The following is a 14,964-nucleotide window of genomic DNA, read 5'->3' as shown; positions in this document are numbered from 1 at the left end:
GGTTGTCTAAGTCTGACCCTCTGCTTACTGACTCATTTAAAAATTATTAGTGAGAAATCAACCTTTTTAGGGCACGATTCATTCCACTCTAAGGTAACTAAAACAGACAAATGATTCTTGCTTTATCAGTCCAGCTGATGTACTTAGATAGGACGTGGTTATGGGCAGATGAATGCCAGGTAGGCATTACATGCATGTCTGTTACAGCTAGCAAACTTATCAATGATCAGCCCACTGACAGCTCTTTCTAGAGCTGCATGCTTCCTACCCACACCTTGCCCAGTGCTGAATGCCCCTCTGCCTCACACCACTATCTGTATATGCCAGCCTCTTGTGCTTGCTGCACAAAGCAGCCACGAGTTTTTCCAAATTGTTCTCAAAAATGAATATTTCTGAACTTAAGCAACGTTTATGTGGAATAGAATCTCAAGGAAAGTGATAGAAACTCCAGCACTTATGTTATTAAAATTAGAGTAGGAAGAAGAGTATGAAATGTTCTTTAGAAAACATTCCTTTCTTGGCAAAGAGGGGGAAGGAATGATCTAATAGGTCTTTCCATCTGTAAGTCGGCATTCAGCTTCCAAATAGTGCCAGTCTTCTTCTTTCACAAGCATTACATTTATTTATTCTTAAGGAAATATCTCTTAATATTTTCCATTGCACACAATGAAGCAAACAGAAGGTATATACTGGTCCTAGATGGATAATTTGCAAAGGCCACTTAGAATGTGTACTGGGAAAGCAATTTATGGTTGTATACCGTAGGACGGTACCCAGGACAGTAGCACTCTGATATAACCCTGTATCAAAACTGGTTCATTGACACTGCAGACCAAGTCAAACTCTTGGCAACATCTGCTTTGAAAAGTGCACTAGGAAGCAAATTTAATAAAGTGTATCAAAATTGGCTGCTTCTGAGTCAAATGGATTCCAGTATTTTTTCAAGCAGTTAAGCAGTGGTTGAGAATATTGATTGAGGGGGATCACCAGGTCTCTCTCAGAATGTCATTCTGCTTCAAGTATGGCATGCGTATGAAGATAACGCTTCCGATGGAATGCAACGTGAACAGCTTCACTGCTGCCTTCACTGGTAGAAGTGTTCTGCTTTACGGATGATGAAAGCCCATTTTCAGAAGGATGTGAACAAAGCTGCCTCCCAGCTGTATTTGGAAACCCTTGTAACAAATCACCTTTGGCTTGGTCTTCCCTAGAAAAGTTCCTGCTAGTTCTTCCTAGGACTCCCCTGTTTCTCCCCACCAATACAGACAAATAGGTCAGTGAGTGTTGTCGAATACAAGCATAATAACTAAAGACTGCTAACATCCTGCTGCTGTCCATCTGTGCTGTTTGGACACAGGTCTATGGTAGACCTGCTGGGTCTACCTTTCTGCCTCCGGGTCTTTTCTTTATAACTTCAAATCACTTTGGTCTGGAGGTTCTAGAAACTCATTAAACAGCGTTATAATTTCACATGCAGAATGAAGGAAAACAAATAGAGCCTTAATTTTCTGAATCCATTATTCATCTCCCTTGATTCATTTATCTGGAGGACTGAGAATGCCAGTTAATTTCTTTTCCTCAGTTGTATTTTCCAGAATCATCAGAAGACTAATCAGGAGCTTGTAGCTAATATTTGCGGTCTGCTTGGTTTTCTCCTGTTGTTTGAACTGTTTCCAACACGTCTAGCCAGTGACATTTCCTCACAATGCAGAATAAATATCAAAACTATAGAGAAAAGAGTTTTACTGGGAGATAGCAGTAAATGTATTGCGTTGTAAATACAAAGATTCTCAGAGTGATCCCTCTGTCGCTTCCATGGCGAGGAAATGACAGAGCTGGAATAATTGGTGTACTGTTTATAGATAGGATTCCAGTTCTGTTTTGTTCAGCGTGAAAGACACTTACATTTCTTTTTATCCCTTTTTATTTTTGTTATGAAAGATTGGATGAAAGAGAAATGTTAATCCCCCTGAGCTGTCTGCATGTGATATTGTTAATATGAGAAGTTTTATCTGTGAGAGCACACCGCATGACCCTGGGTTTAGTCTTTGGGCCCCAAGCCGTTACATTTATTTATTATAAAAGAGGACCTCTGCTCTTCAACTGTTTGCAATCTAAACAGACGAGGCAGAATTATCATCCTCATTACATAGGGGTAATACCGTGGCACAGAGCAATTTGGAGTAGAACTTCAGTTCAGCAAGCTGGCTTCCAAATGGCAGGCAGTGAAGCACATCCATGCAACAATCTACATAGTGCTAATTGGCCGGATGGATGCTGCTGTTTCAGATTTATATGGCATGTGAAATGCCCTCTACTTTTTACACGTACCATTGTACATTGCCCAGTAGGCATATTAGCCAGTTTGGAGTATTATGCATTGCAAACATAAGCAAAGTGATTTAGCGATGCACTCAGTCTGTTCCAGAGCTGTGAGTTGTAATTGCATTTCTTCAGCCTAAGATTAACACTGTGCAGTTCACCTCACTACCATTGCTCTTCTTCCTTCTCTTCCTCATTCTATGGGAAAAATATTACAGGCTCATAAGGCAGTTGAAGGGAAGGGAGGCCATATGGTGCAACTGCTTGGTGCACCAGCTATTTCCAAGGTTTGGTCAGGTTCCCCAAAGCTTTGTATGGTAACTCACCTTGTGAAGAGTTCCCTTGTGTTGGAACTTCCCTTGTGACTTGTGTCCATTGCCTCTCACCCTTCTGCTATGCACCTCCACCCCTATGAGGGAACTGCAGACAGCAGTGGAGGTCCTTCCCTAGCTTTGTCTTATGCAGAACAACCCCAGATCCTCATTCTCTCTACATCCTCCAGCCCTATCCATGCTGGGAACCCTTTTCTGAACTGGCTCTACCATGTCAGGGTGTTTTACTGGGGAGACAGTAGCTTGGGAAAGAGTGAGTTCAGTTCCAGACATTCATTTAACCCAACATTTTTTGGAAGTGGTAAATTACGTTAATCTCTTCCCTCTCTTAAGTCCCGAGTTGTGGAATATTTGCCTCCATTTCTAAGCACAAACCATCAAATTCATTGCTCTAGAAACCAATGTGTCTAGCTTTTAGTGGTGTGAATCCTGATGAGCCGCAGCTCTTCCCTGTGCATAGCCAAGGTGACTTCACCTCGGCCTTTGAAGATCAAGACAAGACCATGACTGCCATGAAAGCACCGTGAGATCTTCTCCAAGGATGCTGGTGTTTGTCGTCTGTTTGTTGTTTCTTTTGTTTGTGACATCTATGAATTTGTATACTTGCAGGATTTACGCTTTCCATTTACGGGCAATTTAGTGCTTTGGCCCTCTGTGCGCATATGGAATCTATCACCCGTGATTTGTAGAGCCTTTGTAGATTTTAAAAACAGTGAAGAATGGGATTTTACAATATAGACACGATGAAGTAAACGATGGGTGAAACTAAAACACTCTGAAATTCTAAAAACTGATTGTTTTCCTAGAAGTGGAAATGCAGTTTCTAACAGACAAGCTGCAGGGGTTTAAGATAAAGAAAATGAAATATTCTGCTGTTAAACTCTGAGATTTGGGGTTTCTGAAAAAAACCTCACAATGACTGTGAGCATTTTGTGACCACTGAGGAAGGTTAGAAGTTGGAGTCACATGGTTCCATCATCATACCTGGGAAGGAGCTTTCCTAGGCTTTTCCAGGCTGCCGTTTTTGTTGCCAGGATAGAAAGATGCATCGTGAGAATGCGAACTCTACAGAAGGTGAGCTCTGCAGAACCTTGAAAGCTGACAGTAGTGGACTTTATACTTGAGGCACGGAGCTCCCAACAGAGGAGGAGGTGGGCGTCATGCAGTAGCTCTGAAAGAGTGTTCTTTAAAACATTAATCTCCTACTTCTCCAACTTGGTTTTAGTCATTCTCTTGGTCATTCAAAGACTTTCCCTTTTGGCCCTGTTGTTTATTTTACCTCTCCTCCAATCCTCTGCCAATCCTAAACCATTTTCCCTTGTATTTCAGAGGCTTTCCTGAAGATATGGGACATTCCTTGCTTCAGCTTTCTCTTCAAAGGTCTTCATCTGCTGTGCAGTTGTTAACACCAGTATCTTTGAGGACCTCAACATCACTGGTGAGTACAATAAGGTGAGAAACAACAACACTGTCTGTTGTTCAATATCTGTGATAATGAATATTTTAAAATATATGCTTAGAATCATAGAATGACAGACGATGGAAGGAACCTTAAAGTCCATCAAGTTCCAGTGCTTTGCCATGGGCTGGCTGCCATCCACCAGCGCAGGATGTCCAGGGCCCCATCCAACCTGGCCTTTGTTTACTCAAAGCAGACAGGACTGCAAACAGAACTATTTATTTTGAGTGCGTGGGAACTGCAAGGTTCACATACACAATAGTTTACCAGGAAACAGTCTTTTCCATTTACCTCAAGTACATCTAACAAAGCTGTGAGGGGTCTGGAGCACAAGTCTTATGGGGAGCAGCTGAGGGAACTGGAATTGTTCAGTCTGGAGCAGAGGAGGCTCAGGAGAGACTTCACTGCTCTCTAAAACTCCTGAAAGGAGGTTGTGGCGAGGTGGGGGTTGGCCCCTGTTCCTGGGTAACAGCGATAGGATGAGAGATGATGGCCTCAAGTTGCGCTGGAGGAGGTTCAGTTTAGGTTCAGTTATAAGGAAACATTTATTCTCAAATTGGTGAGATATTGGAGTGGGCTGCTCAGGGAGGTCGTGGATCACCGTCCCTGGAGGTGTTCAAGAACAACGGAGATGTGGCAGTGCAGGCAGCCCCAGGCCCAGGATGATGGTTGGACTAGATGACCTTGGTGGTCCATCCAACCTTAATGATTCTACGATTCTCCAATCCACCAGAAGCAGCTGCAGCCTCTTGCAAAGGCAAATGTACTTGCGATCTCACATCATGGGAGCACCTACGGAATACACACACACATTTTCTTCTTTAAAGCTGAGGGCGGTGCCTGAGGGCGGAGGTGCCGCTGCCCTCCCCGCGCTGAACAGCACAGCACAGCACAGCACAGCACAGCACAGCATAGCATAGCACAGCATAGCATAGCACAGCACAGCACAGCACAGCACAGCACAGCACAGCACAGCATAGCACAGCATAGCATAGCACAGCACAGCATAGCATAGCATAGCATAGCATAGCACAGCACAGCATTGCACCTCGCCGCACTGCACAGCAGCCCCGCGCCCCCGGGGATCTGCGGGTGGGGGCGGGCGGCCCCCCTCCCCTCCCCTGCCTCCCCGCCCCTGCCCTGCATTGGCTGCGGGCGGCTGACGGGCAGCAGGGGAGGCCCCAGTCAGCCGGCCGCGGAGGGGCATGCCTGCACTGGGGGTCCGGCCGCGCCGAACCGAGCCGTGCCCAGGGCTGCCGAGCGGAGCTCAGCGCCGAGATGGGAGTGGAGATCGAGACCATCTCTCCGGGAGACGGTACGTGCCGCAACGGGGAACGGGCGGAGGGCAGACCTGCGGGGCGGGGGGCGGCGGTGCCCGGCTGTGGGGGGCTCCCGTCGGGCGGAGCTCCGGCACCGGGAGGCAGCCGTGTCCGGAGCGCCGGGTTGCGGGGAAGGGGGGGGAGGCGGCGAGGGGATTTTCTTCTGGCATCCGCCGACAGCTGCACGATGCCGAGCTGTGGCGGTAATTGGGGCTCGTGAGGCCGGCACCGCCCCGCCTCAAACTTTGCCCGGCGCTCTGCCGGCTCTCCCGGGGGCGGGCGGCCATTTAGGGCAGCATCCATCCCTCCTCCGGAGCCGGTACCCGGCTGGGAGCGGCATCGCCCTTGCAGAGCCGCGCTCAGGCTGCTCTGTCGTTTCCTAGCTCTGCTTTTTGTTATTTCTACGAGACCGCAGCCCCTAAGGTGCCACCATCCCCATCCGTCTCAAGCCCACATTCACCCTCGGCTCGACGCAATTCGCTGAACTCCGTCCCGGTGTAACTTTCTCGGCCCGTTCTCTCTGCTTCCTCCATGTGTGCCTTTAAACTGCCCTCTCATTCCGTGCTCTTATCTCTGGATGGGCGCACAGGTGTGGGATCTGAACGCCGTGTGGGCACCGTGGGGCTCCGAGTGCAGCACTACGTGTGAGCTCTGACATCTTTGGAAACCGGCTGCTATCCCAAATAAGGAGATATTGAACATTTCTCTCGGTTGTCTGTTGCACTACAGCTGGAGGGGCTGCAGATGCATGCAGGCTGCTGCTCAGGGTGTTCGATGATGCTCGGGAGCACCATCTTCTTCACTGCGTGATACGGCTCTCTGTGTTGGCCTGTTCCCCCTGCTGCTTGCTTAGTGGTTTGAGCACACGAGTCCTGAATGCACAGCTTGTGTTGTTAGCTGATGTACACAATATTTTGCATAACTTGCTCTCATGTAAAGACAGACTAAGGAGGCCAAGGAACCAAGTAAGATACGAACAAGCCTTAGTTTCTATTTGAATCCCTATTTTCTGGCTTTATGACAATGCTGTTCATTAATCATTTGTCTCATTTATACTTCCTAAGTTCTTGAGTCTCCCCTTGCTGGCCCTCCCCTGGCCAGCACTGCTTTTGAGATTAAGGTTAGCTGAGCCAGTGTGCAGCCACACCTCTATGAGCCCAGCAGTTCTTCCCCCAGCCTGCAGTACTTGGAGCAGGTAACATGAAAACAGTAATTCCATTTTTCATTAAGGAAATGAGGTAAACCTTCTTTTCCTTTTGGGATGAATGTTTTAGGGGGAGCTGCCAGGCTCACATAAGGATTCAGCATCTCCCTGCTCTACCATAGCTCAATACTACAACATTAACATTAGCGACTGAAGGAGCTGGGGCTGTTCAGCCTGGGGAAAAGGAGGCTGAGGGGAGACCTGATTGCTCTCTTCCAGTATCTGAAAGGTGCTTACAGCAGAGCGGGGCTGGTCTCTTCTCACTGGTGACAGGATGAGGGGAAATGGCCTCAAGTTGTGCCAGGGTCAGTTTAGGTTGGATATCAGGAAACACTTCTTTACAGAAAGGGCTGTTAAGCACTGCAATAGGCTGCCCAGGGAATACAGATGGATTTTTTTTTTTAATTTATATATATATATATATATATATTTTTACAATGTCAAACTAAGGCTTTATTTGAAAAAATAATGACAAAGACATTCTGAGAATTTTCAAGTTGCAATCCACGAAGTTTTGACAGTCTTTTTGCATGTTGGGAATGTAAATGCATACTATGCACACACAGATACAGGGAAAGTTAACTTAGTGTGAGTAAAACAAGATTTGGTCTAACAGCTTAGCCAAGCTGGAACGTTCTTGCCCATACCCTACCAGTTCCTGCCCCTTGTATCAGTGGTTTGATAAGACACAAATCTCACTCTGGCATTTTCTTCTTGAAATACACACCTGTGTAGTTACAGGGATCAAAGGCAAAATATACAATAACCTGTTATCACTTTAACAGGACGGACGTTCCCAAAGAAGGGGCAGACGTGTGTGGTGCACTACACAGGTAAGGCATGTTCTGGTTTTGTGTCCGTGTCAGCTGAGTTATGCCCAGGAGCGTTGGATCAGTTCAATCGTGGCTCTTGGATTCTTTGCTTTGTGCTGCCATTCATAATCGATTTAATTGTGTTGTGATGGATTTCCTGAAGGTTTGACTTGTAGTTCAGGCTGCAGTATCTAGATGTGTGTGTGCTAGTGAATTTGTCAGGAGTGGTGTTTAGTGGGGACAAGTTGACAGATGAATCTGCAGACCCGATTCTTTAAGTCATTCCACCAGCAAATGAAATCAAGCATGAAGCAGTGCAAATGCCAGCTTCGTATTTTTTCCAGTCTCTGATCTTGATACAGACAATTAACGATTGTTTATATCTTAAAAGAATCTGTGTATTGGCAGTGGAACTCATTGCAACCTGAAGAGATCAATTCAAGGGCTGGTTAACACCTGCTTTATGGGCACGTGTGGATCTTTAGCGGTGAGTTAGCTGATGGAGCTGCTTATGCTGCACCTTTGCACAGAGGAAAAATGTCCTTTAAATCAGTTTGCAATGTTGTCTTTTGTTTTTAGTTACGTAAATCGCCCAAAAAAGACTTCTGCAGCCTGAGCCCTGAGTTGTGGTGTTCACATCGAGAGCTGCCATTTCATGAGGTCTTTTCCTTGGAATGCAAAACATCGCTATTTTCACTGGATACAATTAATGAAGTTATGTATATTTATATATAAATATACACGTTTATATTTCTGAGACACTTTTTAACATAGTTTCAATAATCTCTCTCCTCAGAATGAGCACAGTTAGCACACCAGCTTAGGATATGAGGAGTCAGGGTTTGCTCTTGTATGCACTTACATATTCAGAGTAATTTTATGTAGGGTTTCTAATGTGAATTAGAATAGTGGGGAAGTTGAACACATGGATCTCCCATGCCAGTCTCAGCTCTTGCAGACATTTCCCTGCACTTTGGATCTGAGAATAGGTGTTTTGAAACTATTTTTGTGAAGGTGCTGAAAGATACGTTTCTGTTCCAGCCCCAAATTCAGAAGTTTTCCTGAAACAAAATTGTCACCTCCCACCTCCAGTTGGATTTAGACATGTGAATGTCAGAGGTGAAAGAGGCAAAGAATGCAGAGGTGGCAGTGTGTAGAGGTGGTGGCAATGCTCTCTGGCAGCCACAGAGTGCAGTTCTGCTGGGTAACTTCAGAGGGAGTGCAAGCAATGAATGTGGGAAGAGAACAAGGTGCTGCATGCTGCTCATGGCGTTAGACAGATGTTTTAGTTGAGGCTTTCAGAAGTTGGCTTTTGACACAGAAGACTTTATGAAAACTCATTAAATCAATCCCCAGCCTAAACTGTGCTTCCTCCATGTATGTTGCTCTTGGTGCTGTGCTCTCTAACTCCCAGATTAGAACAATGTCAGATGAAACTCACAGTCTCACTTTCAATGCTGTAATGCTGTTCAAGCTGTCTTTGGTAGCAGTATCTTTAAAGGGAACCCGTAAATCATGTATAAGGTGCTTCTTTCCAATGGACTGCACAATATTAGGCCTCTTCTTGGATGTAAGTAGAGATAGGATGAAAGACGAAGGCCTCAAGTTGTGCCAGGGGAGGTTCATGTTGGATGTTAGGACAAATCTATTCTCATGAAGAGCAGTGCTGCAGTGGCACAGCTGCACAGGAGGTGGTGGGGTCACCAAACCTGGAGGTGGTCCAGAACTGTGGGGATGTGGCACTGAGGGACGTGGGCAGTGGGCACGGTGGGGTGGGTTGGGGTTGGACTTGGGGATCTTAGAGGTCTTTTCCAGCCTTCATGATTCTCTGATTCCATGTGGGAAAATATGAAATATAAATGTCAAGTTTTAATTAAAATGACTTTATCTGAATGCGACGTGACTTTGTACATTTGTCCAGGTATGTCTGGGATTCATCTTGAAATGATCTGTCTTATTTGTGTGATCTCATTAGGCTCCCTGTACTTCATGTTTATCCTCAGCACACTCGTAGCAGTTCTGTTTTTTTACCAGGCAGGTAGCAAAGTTCCAGAGCAAAGTTCTGGAGAGATATCCAGAAATACAGCAGCAAAGGGGCACAGGAGCCATGGGCAAGAGGGTGACAGACTGGTTCAGGCACTTGTGAGAGAGCTGGAGGAGTTGTATTGCATTCCATAGGATTCGTTTTGAACTTCTTTTAGCCCTTGATTTTCCAACAGAGTGGTGCATCATTTTGACAACTTGGTTGGTCACATATCTTCTTGCTTTGCCCCTCACCGTTCCCATACCAGTGCATATATTACAGTGATGCAGCTCCTTGGCATGCAGTTGGTTCCTTGCTTCCCTGAAAGGTTATTTAATTTTGAGCAGACTTAAGAAAGAACATTGTCTGTTTGCTAGTTATTCATGCTTTGAGAATTCCCAGCAAGGAGGAGGAGACCAAGAGGGGGCTTAAGTTATGAATTTCCAATGAGAAATGCTCCCTTCCTTGAAGCATTCCAGGCCAGGCTGGATGGGGCTGCGAGCGAATTGGTCTAGACGGAGGTGACCCTGCCTACAGCAGGGGCTTGGAAGGAGATGGTCTTAAAGGTCCCTTCCAACCCAAACCATTCTGTGATTCTATGAGAGTCGAATAAGAAAGTGGGCTCTGGGCTCTATTTTGCCTTACTTCCTCATCTTGCCTTCCCTCGAGTCCCATAGATGCCCGTTTCCCATGGGATGAGGAGTGTTGGCAGAGAGAGCGTGGGCAGGAGCAGACTACTGCTGCAAGAGTGAAAGGCCTGTGGGTTGATTCCAAAACACATCTGGGATAAAGGGTTTTAGGAGCAAGCTGTCTGTGTGAGTTTTCCTGTGAGTTTTTTCTGCAGCAGGTGAGAGGCTGAGCATCCCAGTGCTTTGCAGCAAATGTCCAGAGAGACCACAGTCTGCTATCCTCCATATCTGGCAGAGCTTCAGAGTCCTGGCTGGTCACCTTCTGTATTGTTTGATTCTTGCACCTTCAAGGTAGAGATTCACCAAGGGAGTTTCTAGTCTGACAGCATGAGAAGGAGGAAGTGAGAACTGGAATCTCCTCCAGATGAGGGAGAACTATGAGTTTTTACACTTCTGCCAGTGCTTCAGCTATCAGGCTGTTACATGCAGCAGCTTTGCCTCTTTCTCTCCTTTTCCAATTAGATGCATAACCCCAGAAGCAGGCATTGTGCTCTGACTCACAAATACATTCTGATGCCTCAATGAACAAGACTAAGTTCCAATGGCAGCAGGAGGTAAGGTGCGACTTCATTAGGGAAGAGATTAGGGAACATCTCTTCTAATATTTAAGCAAATATTTTTTTTTCTTCCTCCCCTAGGAGTAACTCCTGGCTGTGTTCAATTAGAGCAGGATTTTTGGATTACCCTTCAGGAGTACCTAATTGCCCTTCCATAAGGCGCCTTACAGCCTAACTTGGTACTGTAAATCACCAGCTAATTTTTCAGCTTGGCACAGCCTTAGTTAAGAACACAAATAGATTATTACATAGGAAGACTGAGAGAACATATGAAACCTGGTCCTGATCTTTTTCCGTGACAAGAATATGATCAGATCCCCATATCTTTGTTAAGAAATACAATTAACAGAACCACTTTTTCTGATCATCCAGCATCAGCGTTGTCTGAAAAGCAACCTGACACAGCAAAGTAATGAGATTAGTGGATATGGCAGTGAGTTGGCACCGAAATGCACTTCCAGCAGCGATGGTTTATGTCATGCTTTTGTCATAGATTTCCTTGAGCAAGCTTCTGAAAGCTTTTGGCAGTCTGCTCACTCCTTCTGTTTTCTGTCTGCAAAGTGATGGCCGTACTTTGTCTGCCTTGTGCAGATAGATTGCCAGCAATTTGGGGTATGGGCTGCCTCCATCCCCGTGCCTAATGTAATGGCCTCCTAATCTTGATTGGGTCTTCGGGTTATGTTGCAGCAGTGATAGCACTGCCAGTAAACAAATTACAGTATCATTAGTCCTGGAGTGTATCAACAGAGCCGAGCCATTTGCTGTAGTTTTCTTTCCTGTTATTTTTAAATTTGTTGACTCTGGGAGTAGGAATCAGCAGTGCTGAATTTTCGAAGATTGGTGAAGATGCTGCAGCCTGTGGCTTTTGCTGAGAAACAGCCCTGAAAGTGACAGAATCTTTGCTGAGCTGCTGAGTGCTCTGACTATGTGGTCAAACCTTCATCCTGGGAAGGTGATTTCTGGCCCTCCTGTTCTTGGTGGTGTCCCCTCAAATAAGATTTGTGTGCATAGCTCCTCACCTGCAACTTCTCAATCATTCATAGAATCATAGACTGGCCTGGGTTGCAAAGGCCCACAGTGCTCATCCAGTCCCAACCCCCTGCTGTGTGCAGGTCACCAACCAGCAGCCCAGGCTGCCCAGAGCCACATCCAGCCTGGCCTTGAATGCCTGCAGGGATGGGGCATCCACAGCCTCCTTGGGCAACCTGTGCCAGTGCCTCACCACCCTCTGGGGGAAAAACTTCCTCCTAATATCTAATCTAAACCTCCCTTGTCTCAGTTTGAAACCATTCCCCCTTGTCCTATCACCATCCACCCTCATAAACAGCTGTTCTCCTTCCTGAGCTGACATTCTCTGGTAGTCTGTAGTAAAGGTGAATTCATGACCTTGTCATTGTCCTCCTAGCCCACATGTACCTCTGTGGTAATACAATTACCCTCTTAAAGAAGAAACTGGATGTTCAGCATCTGTAGTGTGCTGCAACAGATTTCGTGGAGTAAGACCATCAAGGCGTATTAAATCCTTAATTATTAAACCAAACTTCTATAAAAGAAGGTTTTCCTTGGACTTCTTAGATCCAGGCAATGACCACAAAATTACATAAATACTAAGAAATTGATTTATTTTATTCTCTATTCGAGTGTTAGAATACTACTTCATTTATTTCAGATATGCTGTACAGATGGATTCTGTCTTAGGAAGCAGAACAAAAGATGACTTGTTCTTTTCCTAACCATCTGGGGACAGACTCAGATCATCTTCTTTTTTCCATGTGTTACCAAATTGCTTTGTGTTATTTATTTTTGTTTCTTCAGCTTTGCCAGTGCTGCGATGCTGTGTTATGCTTGCATCCGTGTAGTAGAAAGCCTTTTCTTTTTAATACCTTTTTTAATAACAAAAGCAGATTACATAGATTTATAGAACATGCCTGATTTGCTGTGATGTGAAATGCATCTTCATTTAACTCGATACAAACATAATGCAATTCCTTTGCAATAACACTTGCCAAAAAGAAAAAAGATCTGCCTATATTTCCTGAATCGAAATCAACCCAGTGTAAAGCGTATGCAGTAATAGCCAGACATTTGCCAAAATGCTCTCAAAGAGACTGATGTAAATCCAGAATAACACCACAGAGCGTCATATACTTGTCTATGAACCTAAGTATCTGTATGGCTGGTGTACACCAGCTTAGTGTGGGAGTGCTTTGTGCCAGGTGAGCACAGGGCTGAGCATGGTCCCATGTTCTGAAAAATCCCTGCGACTTCCATGAGACCCAGAGAGATCTGTGAGGAAATGACAGAAGAAATTCAATCAAAATTATGTGTCTCCAGAAAAACTGGCTTGGTGATTTTGGAAGAGAATAGTGAACAACAAAGATAGCAATTAGAGCTATCATTAAGAAGAACTGTATTTTAACAGACATTATCACTGAGTCTTGAATTAGAGCCAGCTAAATCTTGCTTACCTAGAAAGAACGTAATTGTTTTATCGAGCACGTTCACAAGATGCATTCTTCCAGGAGAGTGAGATGTCTGTCCATCCTTTGGGGCCTGCCAGTGCCTGGAATTTTTTGACTTGAAGCAATCTCTCCAAATTGCCCTGGTTTAAAAGATGAAAGCCTTTCACGTCTTTAAAGATCTTTGTGACAGCTGAGCACTTAAAAACATGTTGCTTTTTTTTCTTCAGTGAATCATAACTGCAAGAAGTAGGTTTGACTCTTCAGGAAAGAACACGTTCTTTTGATGTCCCGCAGACATGATTTGCAAGTCTTAAAGCTATTGATAAAAGGAGTAAAATGTTCATCTTTGCTTATTTATTGCAGATTGGTTACCTTTGGAAATACTTCAGTGGCACGTTCAGGTGATTGTTGTCCTGAAGCAGGATTTGGAGGAGGGCAGATTTCTCTGAAGCATTTTGCTGCCAGCCTTGTGGCTGCTCCCAGACTTATTACTTGCACCTTCAGTTTTGCAATTTGACAGGGAAAGGGCCCTGCCTCCCAGTATGGTCTTGAAATTAATGCTTGCGAGTGCTGTGAGGTTGTATATAAGAAGAGAATATTGATGTGAAAAAAATGGTTTGATGGAGGAGGGGGAAAAAAAAAAAGATTCCACCATTTGTGAGAAGAATTTGGTAGCTTCAGCAGTTAAACTGGTGGGTTTAAATTGATCATATCGGATTGTTGCATGGTGGAAAAGGATTGGCATAGTAGCCATAGCCTCATGCTTCCTGGTTCCTCCTCTGCTCTGAACATGTACTGTGCCCTTTGGTTTTGAGGAAATTCCTTGCACTATTGGATGCTATTTAATATGGGTTCATAAACAGCTTGGAATTATCCACTGCATTCTTGCAGGCAACCTCAGCAGCACAGCTATGTTTTCATAGAATCATAGGATGGCGTGGGTTGGAAGGGACCTTAAAGATCATTGTGCTCCAACATTCCTGCCTTCGGTTGGTTGCTCTCCAGCAGCTCAGGCTGCTCAGCCTGGCCCTGAGCACCTCCAGGGATGGGGCATCCACAGCTTCTTTGGGCAGCAGTGCCAGGGCCTCACTGCCCTCTGAGTAAGATTTTTTTCCTAACATCTGATCTAAATCTCCCCTTTTATGGCTTAAAACCATTCCCCCTCGCCCTATCACTGTTAGACCATGTGAAAAGTCCCTCTTGTTTACAAGTTCCTCTCAAGTTCTGGAAGGTTGCAATGAGTTCTCCCTGGAGCCATCTCTTCTCCAAGCTAAACAAGCCCAACTCCCTCAACCTTTCTTCAAAGCACAGGTGCCCCAGCCATTTACTCATCTTAGTGGCTGTCCTCTGGGCTAAATCCAACAGCTTTGCATCCTTGTTGTATGGGGGGGGAGAGACCTGAACTCAGTATTCCAGATGAGGCCTCTCAAAGACGTAATAGAGGGGGGCAATCACCTCCCTGCCCCTCTGCTCCCCCTCTGTTGTTACAGCCCAGGGTTCTGTTGGCCTTCCACGCTGCAGGCGCACATAGCTGGCTCTTGTCCAGCTTTTTGTGCACAAGGACCCCCCAGATCCTTCTCCACAGGACTGCTCTCAAAGGGTTCTTCTCCCAGCCTGTGCTCATATCAGGGATTGCCTCAACTGAAGTTTTCAACGCCTTGCGCTTGGCCTTGTTAAACCTCATTAGGTTCACATAGGCTCACTTTTCGAGCCTGTCCAGGTCCCTCTGGATGGTACCCCTTTCTTCTGTCGTGTCAGCTGCACCACTCAGCTTGGTGTCATCAG

General features: G+C 45.5%; 1 protein-coding gene across 2 annotated transcripts in view; it reads left to right on the top strand.

Annotated features, from left to right (window-relative positions):
• Window positions 1–5,282: 5,282 nt before the first annotated feature.
• Window positions 5,283–14,964, top strand: part of FKBP1B (FKBP prolyl isomerase 1B) — a 46,130-nt gene continuing 36,448 nt past the window's right edge. Inside the window, exons 1-2 of one of the 2 annotated variants that reach the window (XM_052689115.1) lie at window positions 5,286–5,428; window positions 7,422–7,469. In XM_052689115.1, coding sequence (XP_052545075.1) covers window positions 5,392–5,428; window positions 7,422–7,469 — 85 coding nt within the window. In that variant the 5' untranslated portion in view covers window positions 5,286–5,391. Of the gene's footprint in view, window positions 5,429–7,421; window positions 7,470–14,964 lie in introns of both variants that reach the window. The other variant, XM_052689123.1, reaches the window with a different exon arrangement.

This window comes from Tympanuchus pallidicinctus, unplaced genomic scaffold (assembly GCF_026119805.1).
Source record: "Tympanuchus pallidicinctus isolate F22 unplaced genomic scaffold, pur_lepc_1.0 scaffold1, whole genome shotgun sequence".
Taxonomy (NCBI): Eukaryota; Metazoa; Chordata; class Aves; order Galliformes; family Phasianidae; genus Tympanuchus; species Tympanuchus pallidicinctus.
The sequence above is the reverse complement of the archived record's forward strand: the minus strand, read 5'-3'. Positions and strand labels throughout refer to the sequence as shown.